The sequence below is a fragment of the Scardinius erythrophthalmus genome, assembly GCF_964197995.2.
Source record: "Scardinius erythrophthalmus genome assembly, chromosome: 9".
Taxonomy (NCBI): domain Eukaryota; kingdom Metazoa; phylum Chordata; class Actinopteri; order Cypriniformes; family Leuciscidae; genus Scardinius; species Scardinius erythrophthalmus.
Window position 1 is genome coordinate 27,883,647 of NC_138229.1, and position 24,883 is coordinate 27,908,529.

At 39.0% G+C, this 24,883-nt stretch overlaps 2 protein-coding genes across 5 annotated transcripts in view; one reads left to right on the top strand and one right to left on the bottom strand.

Moving 5' to 3' along the window:
- The window catches only part of arhgap21b (Rho GTPase activating protein 21b), a 67,345-nt gene extending 51,984 nt beyond the window's left edge, over window positions 1-15,361 (top strand). Inside the window, exons 9-25 of the mRNA XM_081375421.1 lie at window positions 709-855; window positions 990-1,086; window positions 1,186-1,222; window positions 2,876-2,998; window positions 3,152-3,451; window positions 4,866-4,927; window positions 5,978-6,111; window positions 6,199-6,341; window positions 6,877-7,035; window positions 7,129-7,207; window positions 7,626-7,699; window positions 7,838-7,927; window positions 8,252-8,377; window positions 8,455-8,496; window positions 9,531-9,636; window positions 12,163-12,194; window positions 12,324-15,361. Coding sequence (XP_081231547.1) covers window positions 709-855; window positions 990-1,086; window positions 1,186-1,222; window positions 2,876-2,998; window positions 3,152-3,451; window positions 4,866-4,927; window positions 5,978-6,111; window positions 6,199-6,341; window positions 6,877-7,035; window positions 7,129-7,207; window positions 7,626-7,699; window positions 7,838-7,927; window positions 8,252-8,377; window positions 8,455-8,496; window positions 9,531-9,636; window positions 12,163-12,194; window positions 12,324-13,865 — 3,293 coding nt within the window. The 3' untranslated portion in view covers window positions 13,866-15,361. The remainder of the gene's footprint in view (window positions 1-708; window positions 856-989; window positions 1,087-1,185; window positions 1,223-2,875; window positions 2,999-3,151; window positions 3,452-4,865; window positions 4,928-5,977; window positions 6,112-6,198; window positions 6,342-6,876; window positions 7,036-7,128; window positions 7,208-7,625; window positions 7,700-7,837; window positions 7,928-8,251; window positions 8,378-8,454; window positions 8,497-9,530; window positions 9,637-12,162; window positions 12,195-12,323) is intronic.
- A 184-nt stretch (window positions 15,362-15,545) lies between these two features.
- The window catches only part of dpp6b (dipeptidyl-peptidase 6b), a 151,350-nt gene continuing 142,012 nt past the window's right edge, over window positions 15,546-24,883 (bottom strand). For all 4 annotated transcript variants that reach the window (XM_081375422.1, XM_081375423.1, XM_081375425.1 and 1 more), the window contains 10 exons: window positions 21,866-21,919; window positions 20,856-20,954; window positions 20,701-20,770; window positions 19,948-20,142; window positions 19,802-19,856; window positions 17,884-18,001; window positions 17,741-17,799; window positions 17,583-17,655; window positions 17,395-17,468; window positions 15,546-17,058 (listed from right to left, as the gene is read on the bottom strand). In XM_081375422.1, coding sequence (XP_081231548.1) covers window positions 16,909-17,058; window positions 17,395-17,468; window positions 17,583-17,655; window positions 17,741-17,799; window positions 17,884-18,001; window positions 19,802-19,856; window positions 19,948-20,142; window positions 20,701-20,770; window positions 20,856-20,954; window positions 21,866-21,919 — 947 coding nt within the window. In that variant the 3' untranslated portion in view covers window positions 15,546-16,908. The remainder of the gene's footprint in view (window positions 17,059-17,394; window positions 17,469-17,582; window positions 17,656-17,740; window positions 17,800-17,883; window positions 18,002-19,801; window positions 19,857-19,947; window positions 20,143-20,700; window positions 20,771-20,855; window positions 20,955-21,865; window positions 21,920-24,883) is intronic.

Genomic DNA, 24,883 nt, shown 5'->3' on the forward strand with positions numbered 1-24,883 from the left:
AAATATCACATATGCAGATTTGAATATGTCAAAGCTGATAGAGCACTGATGGGAATATGGCTTCAGAATAAATTATATTTACAACACACATTCCTTGTTTGCTCAGACTCCTCATTGCTCAGTGTATTGGTAGTTGGCTAATGTGAGGGTGTCTGCTTGAAGTTAGTTTTAGTGTATCCGTTTTAGTTTATCATTATCATACCAAATTGAAAAGATATTGCAATATGACATTAAAAAGGGGATATTACGACAGACCAGTAACTTGTAGGAATACTGATAAATTAATTACTAATTAAAGCCTAATACATTTGTTTGTTTGTTTTTTGTGTGTGTGTGAAATTTTTTGATTAAAGAAAGAAAAAAAATATAGAAACACCTGTAACATTTTGGAGTGAGTTGCCAGCTTTCCTTGTTGATGGACAAAATGGTGACAACCACAAAGTTGAAAAATTTGCCCCATGTTAACTTAATAAAATGTACTTTGTGGTCAAACTAACGATTTCTGTCTTTTAAAATTGAGTTTAATATTTTGAGGCAAATATGATGGGGGCATGAATATGTACTGCATAGTAGGACTCATTTAATCTTTTATTCATTGTTGGAGCCTTTTTTGCTCTCTTTGGCATGTATGTTCATAAATGTACACACAGAGGCTTGCACAGTTATTTTATTCACATGTTTACTGCTCTGTTATTACTATGTTTACAGATGAGCCAGCCAGCCCTAGTGTAGACCATGATGGCAGCCACATTCCTGCATCGGCTGTGATCTCTGGAGCTCAGGCTGTAATCTCCGACAGCCCAAGCCCTACCACCCCTAGTCCCCTCATGCGCCGGCAACTGTCTCATGACCAAGGTAAGAAGTTCTGTGTAGATTTCAATTTATTTGAACAATTATTGCCATCTAACAGCACCATATGAATGGCACAGGGAACATTTTGTTGAACATTTTGCTGATGTTGTATTTTTTTTTTGTCTAAATCTATTCAGAATCTCTCAGAAATGCCTTTCTGGAATCAGGAACCAAAACAGAGCGCTCAAAATCATACGATGAGGGTCTGGACAACTACCGGGAGGAAGGACGTGGGTAAGTGTCTTTTACAAGCGCCGGATCATAAATTTGGAGGTTCCCAATAGTGTAGTTGTGAATGGTTGTTTGGCCTAACATATTCATTCATTTTCACAGGCGATCCAGCAAACCGAGTCTAAGTGTTTTCAGGAAGGTGAGAGAAGCACTTAAAAATCTCCCTCATAAAGAGCAGCTTTCTTTAAACCAGAATGCTCATTTACTAATAACGGTGATGTTGGCTTTGCTCCAAAACCTAGTGAGATGCCTATGCAGAGAGCATTTTAAAGCTGTGCATAAAGTTCAATCTAGTATACATTCTTTTAGCTAAATTTAAGACTATATCGCATGTCTCCTTTGTGGAGACAAACTGCATTTTGACAAAAGTCCATCCAAGATGAACAAAGAATCAGACCCATTAAAGTAATGGCGCTAGAGTCTCAGCGATTGTGTGCAGTCCATAGGCTTGTCATCGTAGGGTTGGGTGCAGTGGCGACAATTCACCAAAAGCCGAGGTATGGCGAACTCTGATGACATCATCAAATCTTACTCCCTCGACGTGACATTAAGCGTGTGTGTGTGTGTGTGTGTGTGTGGTTCGTCCAAAGATGGATCACATATAGCTTTGATCATAACAGCAAATTAGACAGTTATAGACCACTGTTATAAGAATGAAGGACTTTTCAAGTACTTCTCACAACTTTTTCCAGCACATCAAAGTTCAAAAGTCTGAATATTATCTAATTTAAATGATATTTTTAACGTAATGACCCCACCCAAAAAAAAAAACTAAAAGTTTCATGATGTAGGAAAACTATCACTTACTAAAAAATACATGATATTACCATTATAGCCAGTAGATGGCTGCAGAGGTGCACTTATTGGCTCATTAGTCACTTCCACTCTATTACATAGTTTCACGTGTTTATTTATTTATTTTTAGAGATGATCAAAACACTATTATAAGATGATAAAAAAATATATATATATATATTTTTGTCACTTTTTGTACTGAAGTGTGAAATATATATTTGTGGGAAAGGTCAAAAAGTCTCATGAAAAACGGAGACTTTTCTTGAAATTGCTAGTAAAATGAACAGACATGCAAGTAAATAATTCTTCCTTTGTAATCACTTACACTGTCAGTCGATTCAGTGCCAAAAACTCATTTTAATCTAAACTAAACTTCACAATGAATCTTGTATTTGCATCGTGTCTCCACTTTGTCAGAGTGTACACACTTTGCGTGTGTAAAACTTAGTAAATTTGAGTTAAACAAACTCATTCACCACTCGCTTCCAGTAACTTAACCTCCACTGATTGGTCATTATTTTCAACAGAAATGCCTCTGATTGGCTCCAATACTCAGTGCTGCAAAATCAAATTATGAATAGACACATTTGCAGCGATGTTAAACTCATGCCACACGAATATAACAAACAGATCGCTTTAATTTACTTGCTTTTCTCTCTTATTGAACAATTACAAATTATATGTGACACGTAGTAATATAACACCGTTAATCCTGCAATAAAAATATAATACTTTGCATTGACCTGACCAGCCACGGTATGGCATACCCTGTCATACCCAATTGACACCCCTACTTGGGTGACTAGTCAATCATCATGCCTTATCACTAATGTAGAGCACCACATAAGTCACTTGTGAGGTTCCATTTTAGTTTGCGGTAGCCTAAGAAGGGAGTTGCCTGTGTATTGATCATAAGCAACTCATTAGGTTTTGGAATAAGGGAAAAAATAATGAATATTTAACCAGTACTTATACTAATACTGTTCTGGTTTTATAGGCACTTGATGGCCATAAATCTGATGACTCCAGCTCCAGACGGGACTCCTCCACTGAGATCTTCAGTGATTCCACCAAGGAGGGTTGGCTGCATTTCCGACAGCTCAACACAGAGAAGGGCAAGGTGGGAAAAGTATCTCTCAGTCTCTTTCACTGTTGAATTTTCCATAGTGCCAAATACACTCAAGTCGAATATCGAATGGAATGATGATAGTTTTACTGTGATTGTTTTAAATTACTGATCATAACCAGTTTTTACATTTGTCCCTATCTATAGCGAGTAGGAGGTGGTATGCGGCCATGGAAACAGATGTATTCAGTGCTGCGTGGACACTCCCTCTACCTCTATAAGGACAAAAAGGAGGGGCTTGCTCATGTCAACTCCCAACTGGAGGACGAGCCTCAATCAATCAGCATCAAGGCCTGTTTGATTGACATCTCCTATAGTGATACAAAGCGCAAGAATGTCCTACGGCTAACGACTTCAGACTGCGAGTATCTGTTTCAGGCAGAGGGCCGAGAGGACATGCTGTCCTGGATAAGAGTCATTCAAGAAAACAGCAACCTGGACGAGGAGGTTTGTTGACAATGATAGCGTGGTCTTCTTGGCTACCTTCACACTGCAGCTGCATTTGCGAGGTCTTGTGTGAGAGGGTTAAGAGATACCCACAAATCTAGTTTAAAGCGTACAAAGACACTTTTTTTTATTGGTCATAACTTCTGTAGAGAAATAACGCAGACACTGAACAAGGATGACACTTTCTAGTGCGCATGTGTCGAGCACCTGTGTTTGTCTATGCTGTCAAATGGAGTACAGTATACTTTAAAGCCAGGCATTTGCTGTAAACATACACTGTGTTTTTTAGTATTTGCGTCAAAACTCAGGTAAACTTTGTACTTTAGACATTAATTTATGGAGTGACACCTCTATTCTTTGTAAGACAGAGTGTGTCTGTTGCAACCACATGATTATTTTTTTTAATCTTCCAAAGAGATGGTCAAGTATGCAGTTCCAAAGCTAAATAAAAACCTTCAGGGCTGAGTATAAAGGGGTCAACAAATTAATATAAAAACTCACAATGGCCACTTTTTTTCTCTCTAATGAGAAAAATCTCATCTAAACATGCCAAGCTTGGATGTTTTATGAAGAGTATTGCCTGTTGTCGTCTTTGCTAATGGCCATTTGGTTGTGGGCACACCAATTTTTGAGCCAGTCACTTGAGCCATAACTGCCATGTGACTAATTACTGTAACTGCAGGAAAATGACAACCTGACAAAGCTGGATTGGCTGTGGCAAATTGGCCTTCTAGTGACTCCTGCTGATGCATGAGCTGTGACGTCAAAGGCAGCAGGCAGGGAAAAATCTATTTTATGCTTCTGAGTGGTCCATTGCTGTATATGGTCAATTATTTGTGATCCGTACTTTACTTGCAATTTATTTGATCAGAATACATAGCTACTTTAGAATACATGGAGAAAGATGCTTTTTGCCCACATAATTGTGTAGTTACAGCATCTACCAGCAGGGGATAACAGGGTCATGCTAACCACTCAATCCTTGACCCTTTCAGAACACTGTCTGAATACACATTTAAAAAGTCATGATCCTCCTCATAAAAAAAATGAGTGGAACATCATAGCTGATTAATATAATCATGTGAAGTCTGTGGCCCATGTCTGCCCCCTCTGAGCTGACTGCACAAACATTGTAGTATTGCTTAACTGTCAGCATTTCCTAATACAAAACCATGTGAAAACCAGCTAAAAGCTAACACAACAGAGCTTTGCCATCTGCTGAAATCAGTGTTGAGATGAAATTCTTTACTAAAGGTGTGAGTATTATGGGTAGGCTTTTTGTTGATATTCTCTTTCTGTGTTTGCTAGAGGAACTGGTTTTCTTTAATGCTCACAATCAGATTTGTGTTGCTGTACTCAGACTGAGGTTTGCATGTTACCACAGAGTTAAAGATTCTTTGTCTTGTATTTTCAGAACGCTGCCGTAACCAGCACTGATTTGATCAACAGAAAGCTTAAGGAGTATATATCCATGAGGTAAAGAACATTTCCTAGAGACCAGCATGTTTGCTCAGCCATATTGGCCCTGTTCCAAATCCTAGTGAGCTGCCTCACTGTCTAGATTGGCAGTATCCTGACAGAAATGTAACCTGATAACCTGAAGTTGAAACAAAGCTCTGTCAGCTGTCACTCACTCAAACACACACACACACAAACACACACACACACACACACACACACACACACACACACACACACACACACACACACACACACACACACACACACACACACACACACACACACACACACACACACACACACACACACACACACACACACACAAAAGCATGCCCACCCACAAGACTTGGCAAGCACTCATAGTTCGTTGAGATAGTCGTAGTTTAGCTACGACTAATTATGTTGCTACTAGGGTTGCATGGTTATTTGCAATAAAACTAAAATTGCGATATGGTTTAGTGCAATTTATGAAATCGCAAAGGGTGTAATTTAGATCAATAAATAATCGCCCTGCATTCCTCATAGTGAAGCGTGGCACCGTGATCTTTTACACACAAGCAGCTCATGATCCTGCGATTTTAGTGTCTTAGAGTGAATCGGCTCACAGTAATTCTGCTCCACACAAACGCCATCTCTGCATCTGCTCGGAGTTTGGGTCGCTTATAGTGTGCATTTGGGAACGCAACAGGCACTAACTATCTTCCCAAACTTGTAATGAGAAGCACATATAATCCTAAAAGCATTAAGGGCTCCCCAAGGTTTCCGAAGGGAGTAAAAGCTTGATGGTTTAATATTTGAAAATGAAGAAATTAAGTCAGTCATAAATATTAGTATTGTAATTTTAGTTTTTACTATAGTATTTTTGTACTTTTTTTTTTTTTTTTTGCGTTGAAAGCCTGTCTGTGATGGTTAAAAATATTGCCTTGGTAGTCAGTTCACTAGATTTGGGGACAGAGTCTATTTCTTTTTTAAACCATTCCTTTATCTTACCTCTTCACATATGTGTTGAACTGTGTAAGCTTGCATTGTAATCAGTGTCTAATAATATGTGTGTATTTGTTACAGTGCGCCCATCAGTAAGACCGAGCCGTCACCCAAGACCTCACGACAGTCTCTCAGCATTAGACACACTCTGCTGGGTGGCAGCAGTAAGAGTCAGAGCCCCTACTCGCCCAGAAACGAACAGGAGAGGAGCAAAGGTAACACGTGGCATTGTGAAATGACACTGAAACCCATTGAATGTGCTTTGATCTCAGTGAAATGTTGATGTCAGCGATATGTCTCAGATGACTCCAGTCCTCCGAGAGATAAAGCCGCTTGGAGGAGAGGAATTCCAGGCCTGAAGAAGAAGCCTCAAGATAAGAGACCCGCTGCTGGCGTCACGTTTGGAATGCGACTGGATAATTGCCCCCCTGCACAAAACAACAGAGTAAGAGATGCCAGATATTACAAATGTGGTTCTGCGTCAAGCAGATTAAAATATTACTGGTGAAGCTCAGGCAAACATGTCAAGGTTACATTTCACTTTCTAAAGCAAATGGGGGGGAAAAGATATTGTATTTTTGCATAAAGTAAAAGAAATTTGGCCGCACTGCACCATCGCCCGGAGATGTCTCGGGTACATCTATTTTAGAACAAATTTTTACATTGACATTGTTAGTATATTTCCCCCTCTAACGATCAATACAATATATCTGAATATCTTACAATTAAATCTTTTTCACATTACAATATTGAGGAGGGGTTTTTCTTTAGTAAATAGGCGTAATTGTCATAAAATTAAGGTCATCATGGGAAAACAATAAATGGTTATAAAAATAGGTTTAATTTTCTTAATGCAAAATGTTATTTCCTGGGTTTTTTTTTTTCTTTCTTTTGACTTTAGGGTGAAATATGGTCGACCTTTTTGACAATTTGTAAGATTATATGATATTAAAAATAACACAAATTTCTGTCTGTTATAGTTTGTACCTTTGATCGTGGAGGTGTGTTGTAAGCTGGTGGAGGAGAGAGGGCTAGAGTACACAGGGATTTATAGAGTCCCTGGAAACAATGCTGCCATCTCGAGCATGCAGGAGGAGCTAGACACTAAAGGCATGACAGACATTGATATCCAGGATGACGTGAGTGAACACTTTGCCTTGTGTGATAATCATATATGAGCTGTGGTACCATAAAGGCAGACCTGATCTATATGCTTTTATTTTGTTCAGCAGAAGTGGCGAGACCTCAATGTGATCAGCAGTTTGCTAAAGTCCTTTTTCAGGAAACTTCCTGAGCCTCTGTTTACTAATGGTGAGACCCGTGATCGCATAGAAAAGATGATTCTTCCAGCTTTATACAAAACACATGGAAAACTGCACTCTCTAATAGAGAGACACTTTTATCTAAGCCCTATTTTCTCCACTTGTGGAGGAAGCACTCCTCCTAGAGGATGAGAGTAGTCAGTTTATAGGGTCATGGAAAACATGAAAATATCTAGGATTTTTTTTTTAAATCTTTGCAGGCCTAAAATGTATGGAAAATTATAAAATCTTAAAAAAAGGTCAGTAAATGTTGTTTAAAAATGTTAAGTAAAACGTTCTATAGTAAACATTTTTTTTTTACATATTCAGCAGAAATATTTATTTTCTATAGTAACTTTTTGAATTTGGGAACCTGATTAATAGACTTCAGGAGTGTTCTAATGATGCCTGTTTTGCTCTGATCATAGAAAAATATTCCAACTTTATTGATGCCAATCGAATGGAGGACCCTGTTGAGCGGTTGAAAGCACTGAAGAGACTGGTACACATTATATGAAGACTGCTGTTGATTTACTAAATACTGATGTTTACTAGATTGGAGGAATAGAAATCCTGTAATCAGCAATAAAATCCTCAACAGAATGAAATAAATCATATTTACTGTGTTTATTCCTCCCAGATACATGAATTACCAGACCATCATTATGAAACGCTCAAGTTCCTCTCTGGACATCTCAAAACTGTCTCTGAAAACTGTGAGAAAAACAAGGTATGAGCTTGGCAGATGTTCAGGTCATTTACCCTGTTTAGGTGTATTGAACAACCTGTGACAAGAAATGCTAAATTAAAACGAAACCTTAAGCCGGTTTTGTGTTTAATATTACTTCAGTGTAAATTATCGCTTTCATAAAAGTTCAACATTAAATTATATAATTCTTAACAGATCATTAAAACCGCAGTGCTGTCACAGCTTGTCTGAAGAACCTGGAAGCACAGATGCTTGTTGTGTGATGTCAGTAATTTCTCCTGTAGACAGAAAAGAAAGGAACTGAGAGCTTTCTTTATGGAAGCTTTTTTTTTCGTATTTAATTAGATGGAGCCACGTAACTTGGCCATCGTGTTTGGCCCAACCCTTGTCAGAACCTCTGAAGACAACATGACGCACATGGTCACGCACATGCCTGATCAGTACAAGATCGTTGAGACTCTCATTCAGCAAGTAAGACCAGTTTCCTTTCATCTCTATAAATTAATGTCTGAATTCTGCTGAACTTTGTCTGATATTCTCTTCTACAGTATGATTGGTTCTTCACAGAAGATGGAGATGAAGAGCCAACGGTGAGTATGTAGCTTCCTGCCATTCTCCTCTTGAGTGGATTTCTCAGCCCTAAACAAGCATCTCCTTGCAATCCTTTCCAAAATCCAGTAATTGAGACTAAGGTAACACTGGTCACGAAAACGAAGAGTCATCCTCAACATTTTCTCAGTTTCCTTATGGTCCCATTTCCACCTGGTATTAACATCTGTATTGAAACAGGTCCATTGTTTCTTGAAATCCCCTCAGCGCATTCAGATGTTGTTAGGGACTTAAATGGCCACATCGCTTTTGTAGAGCAAATTCATCCCAGACAACATTAAAGGACTGCCTTCTCTCTTACGAGGGCAGATTTATAATTTTTCAGACCCTAAGCAGAGTTCAGACCTGATGCATTATTTCATTTTCTACAGAACAAAAGCTGCATTACAGGTACATCTGATACTAGGGTGTGAGGCAAGTGCGAAGCTTACTTTAATAAGGCTTCATGCAGCTTTGCATCTTTATGCAGAATCGAAGAGAGCCACTTTAACTCATAGCGGACAGTGCACAGGTCGTACACTCATAGCATACAGTGCTGCTTCTTTAAATGGCTGTGGTACTGGTCCTTGAGTGAAATCCACTGCTACTAAATACAAACTTGCTTTGTCTTTCAAAAAGCTGAATACAAAATCAACAAAGCACTAATAAACTAACCAATTCCACTACTTTCTGCTCTTCACTTTCATGCAGTAACAGACTGTAAACCTACAAGAAATTGACCGAATTTATTTTAAGTCCTGATTTGCTGGGAAAAAGAACACACGGATTTATTGTCACTTGTGGACCCACTAAGGCCCCAAGCATTTGCATGGTTTACATGGCGGTTGAAGCTGCCACTGCTCACGAAACACATAATCTTTGCATTGAGAACAATGTTTCAAATCGGTTTTAAAAGAAAATGTTTGTCTGTTTGGCAAAGCTCATACATGCACATGCTTAAGACTGCACTTAATGTTTTCGACATGCCTCATATCAGTGACATGAATTTGTACCTCTCGTTCCTTGTGTATGTCAGACCACCGTGGAGCTTGAGAGCACTGTTCAGTCTCAGCCTGTGCCCAACATTGACCATCTGCTGACCAACATTGGCCGCACTGCTCCATCGCCCGGAGACGTCTCAGGTAATCTTGCCTTTATAGTCCAACAGTTCCAGGCCAGGGATATGAGTTTAGAAGAATGGATATTATTTAAAGCCAAATTGAAACATTCATGGTGTTCAGATGTTGGTGTGTGTGTATGTGTGTATGTTCACTCTCTTAGTATATTTCAGATGATTAGCTGATACTCATGCTTGCCATTTTAAATCTGTCAATGTTTAGAGCAAACAAGAGCAAGCTTGCCAGATATGTATTGGTGCATATGTAAAGGTGAACTATTTTAGCAATTTTGCATTGGTCAAACGTTTTTTTTTTTTGAGCTGTTTGAAAAATTGGATAAAATAGTTCCTTTGTTTGTGAAGCTTATGAATCAATCTATTTCGTTTATTTTTTTCTTTACCTTCAGCCATTATTTTGACTAGTTGTCTTTATTTCAATTGTATGATTTCTCCAGAATTCTCCTTTTGCTTTGGTTTGTATTGGTTTGAACCTCACCCATTGCCATCCCTCCCTAATGCTTTAGTCTCTGTTATGACTCCACTCCTCCTTTTCTTTCAGTTCTTTTCCCTCCTTACCCTTCTCTTGTGCTAACCTGGCATGTTCTTTCCCAAAAGAAATGGAAAAATCAATGATAAACCACCAAAGGTTTACCCGTCTGACCCATCTTGTCTCTAGTGTTTTTCTTCTCCCTTGTCCCTGTCCAGCACTGCTCACACATTACCCAATCTTAACACAGGCCAAGTGGGCGGCGTCTATCACTCGGTGATGTCACTGATGGACTCTGTAATGTCTGTGATGGACAGCTGGGACTGTAGGAAGAAGGAGGAGTGTTGTCCCCAGTGTAGCTGCCTAGTCTGCAGAAATCCCCGATTCTTATAAATTGAAAGTGAATCCGGGACAAACCCACCAGAAAACAAAAGAAACAAAAAAAGAGTGTCAGAGAAGTTGATATTTGTCATCGTCGTGTTGCACGTTTCATATCTTATAAGACTATTATTAACAGAGAGGATACAGAGCTGTGATGGTGTAATGTGTCTGAAAAGCCTCTTTGCTGTCTCTCGTTGTCTCTGAAGCTGACCGCATGGAGTTCTAGCATGGTATGGTCTCCAGGATTTCTTCCAGTCATGTGACATACAGTAACTGTCATTGATGATGTCTGAAGGGGTGTGGTGAGGGGCTGAGCCGGCTTAAATCATAAAGCTCCCGATGAATCTCATACCATCCAAAACCATTAGTATCTCTGATGGAGAGTGAGCAAAGGGGCTTTTGAGTGGTGAAGTAGTAACTTGCTTCCTCCTCGTAGCTGCTCTACCACCTTATAGCTTTGGCCCCTTTAGCCCCTTTCTGCCCTCCTGTCATATCTGACCCTTGTTGTCCCTTGTCATAGTCTCTCAGTGCTTTAATTCATTTTCCATCTCCATGTTCTGCATCGAAAAGCTGATACCGTTCAACACAGATACGATTCCCCAAGTGACTGATTTTACCTGTAAACGTTCTGACATTCAGACTGGCACTATTTGCCGTGGCATAGCTACCATTCAAGAGCTGTGTAACTGCTGTAACTTCTCATGAAAATAATCGGACGTGATGTGGTGACATTTAATGAAAGGGCAGACTGTGGAGGTCGCGTAATTGACCTCACTAGCGAAGCACAGTACAGCTACGTGGCGACCTCCAGTGTACACATCCTTTTAAAATGTTCCTTACTCCACAACAACTTCACATCTCTGCCTGTCTCATAAAAAAAAAAAAAAAACGTATCCCTTATTTCAAACTTCTAATATCTAAACTTGTCGCAATTAGTTAGCTGAATGATCACAATTATTTGAGCTTAATAGTTGCTGTGCACTTGAATTCTATAACCACATATTGCCTTCCAATTACTAGAAATGCCATGAAATATATTACATAGTAGGCTACAAAAACACAAAACTTAACAAAAACAAAATCAAACATTTCATGTTTCCAAGTGAATGAGTGACATAATGTGCATGCATAAAGCATATAAATCCCATGATGCAATATAGCCTTCTAATGTAGATTTACGAAAGTAAATATTTAAGCGTTCTTAGCCGTTTGCTAATAGCAGCAATATCCAGTTTCTGACCAGACTTGTTACAGCTCTCGTCCCTTTTACATAGCTGTAATGATGTCTATCCCTGCCTTGGTTATGTCTCTTGAGTTGGGAAAGAATGCCCGTAGATATGTTCTGCTGGCTGTGTGTGTGTGTGTGTGTCTGTAATTGAGGGTCTCACTGTGAACAGGCTGTCTGTCTGTGTGAATGTGTGCATGAACTGCCTCCTGTCCTACTGCACACTGCTGGGTTCTTGTCATCACTCATTCCTCTTTCCTCCATTTCTCTGTGTTTGATGGCTTAACTGTGTCGCCTTCATCTCTCGGATCTCTACATGACTCCACTGTTTGTGCTGTTCCGCTGCTGTTGTGGTGAAGGATATTTATATTTCAGTCTCCCCTTGTCTCTGGCTCTTTGACCCCTCTGTATTCCACTTGAAATGGCCTACTTACTTTTTTCTCTCCCTGTTCCACTAGATTCAACCACCAGTGACTCTGCCAAATCAAAGGTGAGTACTATCTCTTGAGATAATTACAAAATCACCTTATATGAAAGAGGAGAGGACTCCTGCTTCAAAAGCCAATTCCCTGAGATGTTTTGTAAACTTATACTTTTCTTTATGTGCTTGGTTCTGTAGCAGGGTTCCTGGGGATCTGGTAAGGATCAATATAGTAGAGAGCTGTTGCGTTCTTCCATCTTTGCTAGCCGCAAACGCAAAAAGCCCAAGGACAAGCCTCAGCCGAGCAGCTCTGATGATGACCTGGATGCTTGTTTCTCCAAAATGAATCTTCCGGTGCAAAATGATCCAAATTGGCCTGCTGATGATCAAACCGAAGATGCTGAGAGTGAAGTTGGGCTCGATGACCAAATAGAAAGGACTGAGGATGATGACCAGAGCCCAGGAGAGTCTCTTGACCTCACGTCTGAAAACAAGCAGCTCATCTCTGAACACTTGCCCCGACAAACTTGCCCCTCACCTAAAATCATTACATCACCCAAACCTAGTTATCACATGCAGTTGACTCGCCAAAGTTCCCTGTCCGATCCTCCCTCCAACTATGATGATGGTTGTGTCTCAGATCTGGGCACACTTAACAGCACCTGTTCCCAGGCCTCAGTACCAAGGATGAGGCATGGGAGAACCCCAGGCCACTGGATGGAGAATACAGGAATGGGCCCAGGAGCAGAAGTCTGCTCTATCACATCAGATTACTCCACCACCTCCTCCATGACTTTCCACACAGGAGTGGAATCCGTTGCCCTCAGTCCAGAGGTGCAGTCTGTTGCTGAAAGCCGCGGTGATGATGCTGACGATGAAAGAAGTGAACTTATTAGTGAGGGACGGGCAATGGAGACTGACAGTGAGAGCGACTTATCAGTCTTCGCCGGTGGCCGAGAAAGCAGGCCAACTGAAGATGGCATCCAACTGGAGGGCGGTGGCACACCTTTGCAGGATGTTCCAAACCTCATCCCCTCCCATCGAATCATCGCGTGCGATACCCTGGCACGCAAGAGGGGGAGTCGGCAGAAGACGGACAGCGAGTCTTCAGCAGATGGGAGCAGAAGCGACAAGGAGTCTTGTCGACTATCACGAGTGCTGGATTCAGTCAAGGGCCGTTCCACTGGTAGTCTTAGCTCTTCCTCTCGCAGCGAATCTGAGCGTGCCGAACCCATGTGGCGAATCAAAATCACCGACCGGTTAAAATGCCGACTGCGGACATCAGCTGATGACATGTTCGGGGTGGGTTCCCAGCGCACCAGGTCCCCCGAGACTCGAAGTAAACGGAAAAGCAATATCCGCCGCAGGCACACCATGGGTGGTCAGCGGGACTTTGCCGAGTTGTCAGTAATTGGGGACTGGCAAAAAGTCGAGGGCAACGAGCTTTCGGCCATGGATCGTTTAAAGCCCAAGTGCAGTTCGCAGGACTTCTCCATCAGAGACTGGATAGCTCGAGAGCGACACCGCACCAGCAACCCTGAAGTTAGCCTGGATGTGCTGGACCTGCACCCTTCCCGATCACGAGACCTTTTATCCGCTGGGCCCTCACACTTGGGTCAGCTCCTCAATGGAGATGTAGCGGCCGCTCAGAACAAGAGCCTAAGCCTAGCCGCGGATGCCCACCCTCACAAACTCTCTGGTGCTCAAGTGGTCCGTTCCCGTTTCTATCAGTACCTGTGAAAGTGTGTGCGAGTGTATACTCGTGTGTGTGTATATATACCCATATATATATATATATATGAGTACACATTTTATGAGTGTCTGAGTATTGACGTTTAAGGTACCTGAGTGATGCTTGTAAGCCATGTTGGCGTCAGCAGTAGAATGCGAGAGTGTGTGTTTTGTGTGTGATGTTCGAGATCAGGAGAAAGTCTGTATGAAATTGATGTTGAGCATTCTCTGGACAAGGTAGAGTTGCAAGAAATATTTTTAAAACATCCTGTGACATTTCCTTCTGTGAATGAAATTACTTACAGACCCAATGTTGTACAGTAAACAGAGGCTCTCTCACTGTAGGCCAACCGAAGTGCAGTATTGATGGAAACCTGGGTGAGCTCGAGTTCCACTGAATATAGATTTTAGATTTGAGTGTAGAGTTAAGATGACTGAGACATCACATAATGGAGCAGTTTTAGTCCAAATGGCTTGGAAGATAAAGGCAAGTAACAGAGAAATAGGCTGAGCAGGTAGGTCAATAGTCTGGAATTGTAGGATGTTGAGAAGACTAGTATCTTGAACCTTGACAAAAGATTCATTTTATTGGAAAGTGTAAAGAGGCCCCTGGTGTTGTGATAGATCCTTCAGTAACCAAAACAAGAATGTATCTGCTTGTTGTAATACTAAACAAACTGCCATTTTCATTTATGAACTGTATATATTTCCCCTTTCTGTGCTTTTTGTTTATTCTGCCTGTGTTTGGACTGCTTTGCGTGCTGTGCTATGGAGCGGTGTCCGTTTCGTTTTCCTTTTTAAATGCAATGCATGGCAGACACTCAGCAGTCGACTTTTTTTTTAAATAACGGAAGACAAAAAGGAATTCAAAACTTCCCTCTGATGCAATTTGAAGTGTACATGTTGATGTTTGTTATACTACGACTACTGAGACATGAGTACTGTCTTTGGTATAAAGCTGGAAAATAATATGGGAAAAGAATGGATTGTTAAAGAACAAATCAGGTGTCTTTGGATCATGAAAGTGCCTCATATTGAATACTGGTCTTGGGTAGTTGAAGGTGCCACATCTCACTTACAAAAAAAGTTTTAATTTTTTTTTTTTCTACACCTCAGCCAGACTTTGTTCTTGGAAAAATATGAAGCTTCCATTCCTACATCATTCCTCCTGGGTCTTAACACTATTTTAATGCATTATTGTTTTAAGTTTTGCATTTGGTATTTTAACCAGACTTGAATTTTAAATATTCCTGTAAAATAAGTAACTTAAATGTACATATCTATTACATGTTTTTAGCTGCTCCTCTTCCTTTGGTCATCTTCATAACATCCGTTTCTTTTTGTAAGTATTGTACGATACAGAGGTGAGGTTAAGGGACATGCTAATCATCTCTGAGGTTCCTCTTGTGTGAACAATGCTTCCCTAACTGTTTGTATCATGCTGGGTCTGCACTTGTGGTGGACACCCATTGTAAAACACTGGAAAATAAACCCTTTTTGTCTGATAAATAATAACTAGTGTTGCATTATTTCAGTTTGAGGCCACAAGGGGGCAGACTGCCATTGCAGGAATTTGCATGATATTGGTGATGGCTGAAAACAAAACAGTCCTTGAAATCTTTGTCCAATAAAAATGCAGCTGTATAGAACCCTGCAGTATATTGCTTTTAAATGAGTAAAGAAACCAAATAGATTTCAAAATGCTTTATGTACAAGGTAGACACGTAGGGACCAAAACAGTAATTTACACATCAGTGCATTCTGCTTACAAGACAGGATTTCACTTACAACAACAAATTCAGTGGAACCACATAGGAACATTCAAGCTGTCAAAAGTAGTGACATGAAAATAGATACGTTAACACAAAAGAAACCATCTTGCCACCATGCCAAATTATATAGCAAGAAAATATATTCTATGCAAAACGTTCTTCAAAGACCTTCGTAACCATGTATGACAAAAAAAAAAAAACACATACCTGCCCAAAGATGCTAGTCCTATGAATTCTGAATTCACAGTTCACCTACTGTATTCATTTACAACTTAACCAGTACACAGGACTGTAAAGAAAATGCTCTTGGCAGGATTGTTGCATGGTTCTTAGTCCTCTCTTTGATAACATAAATCTAATCTTTTTTTTTTTTTTTCCCCCAATCTGTCCATAAATGATTTGTCCTACCTCATGGACTGCCTGTCTTGAGCAGGTTTATTCCAATAAGGCACAGTGACAAAGAATAGCCATAGAGATTTGCAGCTGCACTCGTTAAAAAAAGAAGACTATCCTTCTCAGAATGGGCTGATTCGCTAATAAACAATATGGATGCTGCTGTGGATCATTACTACAACAGATACATTATAAAGCAACTGTTTTACTGTAGCACATTTGATGCCTTGTGAAACGATCACAACAAATCCCAGTAAGAATTTTTATGTGAATGATTTATGCTCCAATTTTTTTTCTCTTACGTAAATTGCCACATTCAGCTGACACATGAAATGGTTTTATGAACATTTTGCACAAATTTGTTCTGCATTAACAGGCTTGATAACTTTGACATTGACGACAGAAACAAATGGGTTCACAATGACATTTATACCCAAATAAAGGCCCTAAACTGTAATAACTGGATTAAACTCAGAATGCTATGCAGCCGGGAAAGTAATTGAGTAATTCGCAGCTTCGGTACTCTGGCCAATCATTCTTCTGTATATTGTGCTGTCATCTCTTAAAGCTTTCTGTAAGCAATGCACGAATAAGAGAACACAAGCAAAAGAGCTCGACAGTTTATCTGAATCACTCCAGTTCATCCAGTTTTCTCACACTGTGAGTATGAAATGGTTCAACATGTACCTCCACAGGTTATTTTTATCACCAAGTCATTCAAACTCTTTCCTGGATCCAATGAGCCAATCAGAGTTGAGGGGCGTGGTCCATGCAGAGGCTCAGGAGAAGCCATCAGAACTAACATGGGAATGGAGGAGGGTGTAATGGAGGGAAGGAGTTTGCATATTGGGCTGTAAGCTGGCTTGTGCTGGATATGAATAGGGACTTTAACCATCATCCTCATTGTCCTGCTCCAGTTTCTCCTCAGGCGGTATCTCTGGTGGTCTGAAACACTCTACGAAGAAGTTGACCAGCGACTGACTTAGATGTTGCTGCGAGTCTTTCGAGTGAAGGAAGTGACCTTCATCTGGGTAGATCTGACAAAAAAAGAAAAGAAATAAATTATGCAATTGCCTCACCCACTCAAGTACTACCCATTTTACCGCCCTCGATTTCCAAACGAAACAGGATATTCGATGAAAAATAAATGTATTACTCATGTGAGAAGCTTGTATTTGTACTCAATGAGCCACAAGATTTGAGGTGTCATTCACGTTTATGGCACAAAAGAGTTATTAACATTTAATAATTAGTCATTAGTTAAAATCGCAAGACTTTTAGTATGAGCAATATGTTTGTTGCAACAAACCACTAAAAAGATGAAACACGAGTCAGATGCTGAGAGCTTTAAAAAGTGGATGAGAAGCTCTTACCTGTAATGTATAATTAGCCTTCTCATTTATCAGATTGGTGATAAATTTGGCTGTGTGCTGAAAATGGACTTTTTCTGTGTGAACAAAGAAATGTTGCACATAATCTAGTGTCAGTGAAACAGTTTTAATACAAGCATGTATTTCAGAAATAAACATGTCAAGCACAAGAAGCTTAAATCAAAGGTTACCATCAGCCGTCGGGTGGATTATCATGAGTTTCTTGTCCCTCAGTTGCTCCATGTGGTCTGTTAAATGTGTCATCTGAAAAACAAATACATTTAAATACAAGCAATATGTAACGTTTATTTGACTTGACGTAGAACCATACTATGTTGGTGCACATTACCTCATACACTCTCTTATTGGACTGCGGTAATCCTAAATAGCGTTCAGAAAATGCAGAAGCTGCGGGACAGAAGTTCATGATTAAATAAAATGGATGGGCTTGTTTCATTGTTAAAGAAATGATGACAGGATATGACATCATACCATATAAAGAGAAATCGGTGATGGGGGAGATGGCAGTGCCACACTTGATTTTGAATTTAAACATGTTTGAAAGTTCATCCGAGCGCAAGAGTCGGCTGGTCAGATATCCTCCATATGCCTGAGGCAGACGACAACAACAAAAAGGTTATTAGTCATGCATTGATGCTGAACGATACAGTCATACATTTCAAGAGAGAACTTTGAGAATATTAATAAGAATCCAACAATGCAGAGCACCTGAAGGCAACTTGAAATCAAAACTCCACTTACACAATAAAAATTCCACATTTCGAATGAATCATCAGTGTATGTTATTACAAATAAACAAAATGTTTTCTAGGTCTAACGTGATATAAACTTGATGAAAAAATGCATATAGATATCAGTTGTGAAATCTAAATCTTCCAATAATATGTCTTAGTAAGATACATATTTAAATGCTTAGTTTTATGTACAAACAATGCAATACAATGACTGAGGGATGAACAAATAAACGTTCCTTAATTGTCATATTTGATACATCTTAAAGCTACACTGTGTAGGATTTCCTCCCATCTGGCGGTGAAATTGTTTATGACTACCAACTGAATATTACTTTCTAGCCCCTCCCATTCCGAGGGCGTTTTAACTCCTGCGGCGGCCGTATTATTTCAAATCTGCTGGCAGTCGCGAGTAATCTCCCCCTCGCATTCGTCACGGTGCCACTGAGTGTAAAAACGCGAAAGGCGAAGCTTGAATTTCCAGGTATGTCCCTCTTTGGCTCATGTATTTTCAAGATGGAGGCGCAGCATGGCTGCCGCCATTCGAGCGACTCGCTCGTATGTATTCTAAATAGCAGATTCTACACTTACGAGAATACTTGATTAGTTGGTAGAAGCAATTACACATTAATGAGCACATATCATTTTGAAAGAACAAAGTGTTTTTTGCTAAGAATCAACTTAAAAAATGACACTGTAGCTTTAACATGATGCTTCATTCCAGTAAGTGTTCCTCTTGAAATATTATTAGCAATTAGTGCTGTCAAATCAATTAATCGCTTCTAAAATAAAGTCTGTGTTTATATATGTGTGTATATGATTATATTCATATACATTATACATTGTGTGTGTGTATGTGTGTACATATACAAACACACATATATATTAGTGCTGTCAAATCGATTAATCGCATCTAACATACAAGTCTTTGTTTACATAATGTGCATGTATATATATATATATATATAATCCATGTCTGTATGTATATATACTGTATATACACACGTGTATATATATATATATATATATATATATATATATATATATATATAAAATCCATGTCTGTGTGTGTATATACACTGTATATACACATGTATATTTATAAATACATATATATATATATATATATATATATATACATACATATATATACACATACACGCACACTCACACACACACATATATATATATATTTATATATAATAATACACACACACATTATAAATTCAAAGTTTTAAGTTAGATGCGATTAATTGCAATTCATCAATTTGATAGCATAACTAACAATATTGTTATTTTTTTGTTTACTTTATAAAAATCAGTAAAGATTTCACAGTAAAAAGACACGTGTACCACAACCTGAAGGTGGACATTTTTACAATTACACTAAAAGGCATTTAATACTTAATAAACTATTAATCAGATGACAAAAGGCATGTAGCCGATTGTGTACAACAGTTTTTTCAGCAAAGTTTGCCTCATAGTGACAATGTAGAGGGCTTTTTTCAATTCAATCAAATATGACAGTAGGCTTTAAAGGCTTTAATATATATATATATATATATATATATATATATATATATATATACTGTATATGTTAGTAACATTAAACATTAAAAAAAGTCAGTTATTCCCCAACAGTCAACAAGCAAACGCACCTTTCCATAAACTCCAATTCTTGAGGTGTCAATGTATGGCAGCTGTGCTATATTTCTGCAGAGAATCATAGAAGAGATATAAATGTGAATTAAACTGTCGTTCAGGATTGATGCTGCTTTATTGTAGTTCACGTCGATGATCTGACCTAAGAGCTTCCAGCTGGTCTCTCTCCTCAAACTCCCCCAGTTTCTTCTTCACGCGGTGGAGGAGGTTTGTGCCCTGAAACCCACTGCCGCGGCCGTCCAGGCGCATGACTATGATGTTGAAGGAGCTGACCAGAACCGTGGTCCAGTCCACCTGAAACTGCTCCGTCACCACCTGACCACCGGGGGTGCCGTCCCTATCACAGCGAGTCAATCGCTTCAGTAGAGGCCTCAAAACAACATCACAACACTTTCACTGCTGTTTCATATGGTTTTAGAGACCTTCTTAAAACTTACTGGCTGAATGTTATAGAGAATTGTCAGGGTCACATTTCACCCCAAACCAAAAGGAAAAGAAAAGAAACGAGAAGAAAGAATAAGAAAAAATAAATTATATAGAAAAAATTTGTCATATTGGTCACTAAATTATATGGGACACTAGTTTTTGCCATTGAAATGACTGTGAAATAAATTGACCTGAATTCATATGTAGAGAGAGAGAGGGGGTGATAGAAAAAAAGCAGAAGGAAAATAATCTCACAATGCAAAAAAAATCATAATGACCGTAAATTGGCATCATTTCCTTCTTTCTTTCATTTGATTTTAGAGAGAAAAAGCCCTGATGCCTTTCATGATACTCACTCGCAGCAAGAACGGCACTAATGCAGTCACTCCTGAGAATATCTCATGTGCTGGAGGAATACTGGGTTGTGTTCTTGTGTTCTGTGTGTCAGTTCAGTGTGTGGAACACTTACACCAGCAGCAGGACGGGGTAGTGAGCCTTCTCTGTAAACCCTGCTGGCATCAGAATCTGGGTGTTCAGACCTGTGCAAATGATGGAAAACTTACTGTGCTTTGTCAGTCATTGGCTTATATATTTAAAAAAAAACTGATTCTATAAGATACTCACTGTAATCATCAACGCTGATCTTTCTGTACTCTACTCTGGGCATCTGTGTGTTGTTCACGGTGGTGTTCAACTTGTCATTGGTCTCCACATCCATCACATCTGAGGGAAACCATAGATGTTCAGAGAGATGCATCTACATGCTATCAAATGTACACTAGTTTGGGGTTGGTACGATATTCTCGAGTCTTTTACGCTCACAAAAGCTTGATTAATTTGATCAAACTGCTTTCTACTTTACATATTTAAAATGCAATGTGTTCCTGTGATGTCAAAGCTAAATTTTCAGGATCATTACTCCAGTCTTCAGTGTCACATGATCCTTCAGAAATCATTCTAATAGGATGCTCAAGAAACATATCTGATTATTATCAATGTTGAAAACTGTTGTGCTGCTTAATATTTTTCAAGATTCTTTGATGAATAGTACATTCATACTTTTTTAAAATGTAATACATCCTTGCTGAATAAAAGTTTTAATTTCTTAGAAAAAAAAAAATCTTACTGACCCCAAACTTTTGAACAATAGTGTAAAGTAGTAAAGTGCACTGGTAAAACATCAACATTAGTATGTTTTTCATCAGAATGGCGACAGAGAGAGGTATTAATATGGGAGTCGAAATGAACACTTATGAGCGCCAGTGAATCAGTGAGTTAAAGCAAGTCAGATCAATCTGTTGTCCTCCTCACTTTTTTCGATGATAATCACCGCTAATTCTTCGAGACACAGTCATTCTCAATTGTCTTCCACTTCCGCTCTTTCACATCTAAGGACATGGTGCTAAAACAATTCGTCTGACTGAATTGGATAAATGTTTATCTTACATTTGAAGTGCTTCTTGTAGCGTTTATCTTCAAGCACACCTCCATTGACAAAGCGCATATCTAGGTCTTCTATCATGTCCTTTGGGTGAGAAATACCTTTCCAGTAAAACAAGCTCTTGGCGTGTTGTGTCCAGAGCTGATAAAGCGAATGAGATCGTGTGTCTGTGATAGTGTAACAGAGGACTCACGCTCATACTTTCCATCTCTGGTGCTGTACACGGCTGTGTATGGCACAACCGGGCCTGGACAGAAAAAAACAGAGAACAATAGTGTCATGTCATCACATCTGGACTTCCTTGTGTAGCTTAGCATCTGTATTACTGTTATGTGTGTGAAGTATTCTATTATTGTAGTAACCAATTACGGATAAAACCATCTTTAAATGGCACATAACAGTAGTGGCCAAAAACAGTAGTGCTGTCTAGGAAAATTAAAACTTTATTCAAATCAAAAATATATCAAAAATGTGTTAAAGATTTTGCAACCCTATTGTGTAGTTGTGCTCGGAGTCAATTGTTTTATTTGTGATAATTCAATAAAACATGCCAAATTGTGAAGACATCATTTTTGGCCGGGCTGTCATACAAAGAAATTATGAACACATGCACAAACAAGACAGAACCAATTAAATATTAATAACTTATGCTGTAGTCAATGTATTTTTTTGTGAGCTATACACTCACCTAAAGGTTTATTAGGAACACCATACTAATACTGTGTTTGACCCCCTTTCGCCTTCAGAACTGCCTTAATTCTACGTGGCATTGATTCAACAAGGTGCTGAAAGCATTCTTTAGAAATGTTGGCCCATATTGATAGGATAGCATCTTGCAGTTGATGGAGATTTGTGGGATGCACATCCAGGGCACGAAGCTCCCGTTCCACCACATCCCAAAGATGCTCTATTGGGTTGAGATCTGGTGACTGTGGGGGCCATTTTAGTACAGTGAACTCATTGTCATGTTCAAGAAACCAATTTGAAATGATTCGAGCTTTGTGACATGGTGCATTATCCTGCTGGAAGTAGCCATCAGAGGATGGGTACATGGTGGTCATAAAGGGATGGACATGGTCAGAAACAATGCTCAGGTAGGCTGTGGCATTTAAACGATGCCCAATTGGCACTAAGGGGCCTAAAGTGTGCCAAGAAAACATCCCCCACACCATTACACCACCACCACCAGCCTGCACAGTGGTAACAAGGCATGATGGATCCATGTTCTCATTCTGTTTACGCCAAATTCTGACTCTACCATCTGAATGTCTCAACAGAAACCGAGACTCATCAGACCAGGCAACATTTTTCCAGTCTTCAACTGTCCAATTTTGATGAGCTTGTGCAAATTGTAGCCTCTTTTTCCTATTTGTAGTGGAGATGAGTGGTACCTGGTGGGGTCTTCTGCTGTTGTAGTCCATCCGCCTCAAGGTTGTGCGTGTTGTGGCTTCACAAATGCTTTGCTGCATACCTCGGTTGTAACGAGTGGTTATTTCAGTCAAAGTTGCTCTTCTATCGGCTTGAATCAGTCGGCCCATTCTCCTCTGACCTCTAGCATCAACAAGGCATTTTCGCCGACAGGACTGCCGCATACTGGATGTTTTTCCCTTTTCACACCATTCTTTGTAAACCCTAGAAATGGTTGTGCGTGAAAATCCCAGTAACTGAGCAGATTGTGAAATACTCAGACCGGCCCGTCTGGCACCAACAACCATACCACGCTCAAAATTGCTTAAATCACCTTTATTTCCCATTCTGACATTCAGTTTGGAATTCAGGAGATTGTCTTGACCAGGACCACACCCCTAAATGCATTGAAGCAACTGCCATGTGATTGGTTGATTAGATAATTGCATTAATGAGAAATTGAACAGGTGTTCCTAATAATCCTTTAGGTGAGTGTATATTGTCATCATATTTTGATGATTTAATCAAACTTGTAGGGTCATTACAAGCAAAACAAAAACTGGTAGATTATTAAAAAAATTTGATATAATATTTTTAGCATTTCTTTATATATATATATATATATATATACAGATGTATGTATGTATGTATGTATGTATATACCTTTATTCAGAAAGGATGCATTAAACTGATCAAAAGTGACAGTAAAGCATTAATAATGTTACATAAGATTTCTATTTTAAATAATATTAATGCTGTATATATGTATATACAGTATATATACATACATCATACATACACACACACACACACACATATATATATATATATATATATATATATATATATATATATATATATATATATTTATATATAAATTCACATTTGTGATATTTTTTCCAGTATTTTTTATCATTTGCATGCATCGACCAAAATGTTAAGAATATTGTGACATAAATGCTTATGTTTCCCACCTAGTAGATCCAATTAATGTACGGTGTCACATGATCCTTCAGAAATCATTCTAATATTCAAGAAACATTTCTTATTATTATCAATGTTGAAAACAGTTGTGTTGCTTAATATTTTAGTGGAAACCTTGATACTTTTATTTGATTCTTTGGCGAATAGAAAGCTCAAAAGAACAGCATTCATATTATTTAAAATAGAAATCTTATATAACATTATTAATGCTTTACTGTCACTTTTGATCAGTTTAATGCATCCTTTCTGAATAAAGGTATTTTTAATACTAGTATATAAATTAATTCCACAGTCCCAGGGATGAATCTGATGCCATGGCTGTACATGAATGAGCTCAATCTGGCACTGATAGAAGGATAATGTACTACAGTGATGATGTCACACGTTACCCAGACAGCAACAGTGTCGGCCCAGATCCGGTCCACATGGAATCCACACATACCAGATGTGGGCCGGATCTGGGCTGACACTATGTTGCTGTCTGGGTAACCGCTTCAGCTCCAGTTATATAACTGATGAAATGTCTTTTATAACACAAATAGTAATGATTAGATGAGCTCTGTTTAAAGCTGGTTTGGGGTTTTCAGGAACTTATCAATGCACTCAAACCCCCTCACCAGTGATTAAAATCACTTCAACACGTGAACTAGAGTGACATATTGTTTTCAAATGCGACAATATGGTTGAGGATCACTGAAAATAGAATAATTATACAGCACTAAAACTGACCCGATGCTTGATTTGATCTACACAAGAAACAATCTTTCTTTGCTTAGGTCTGGGTGAAGCAGCATGCAGCTCTTCTCTGACATCATCTACT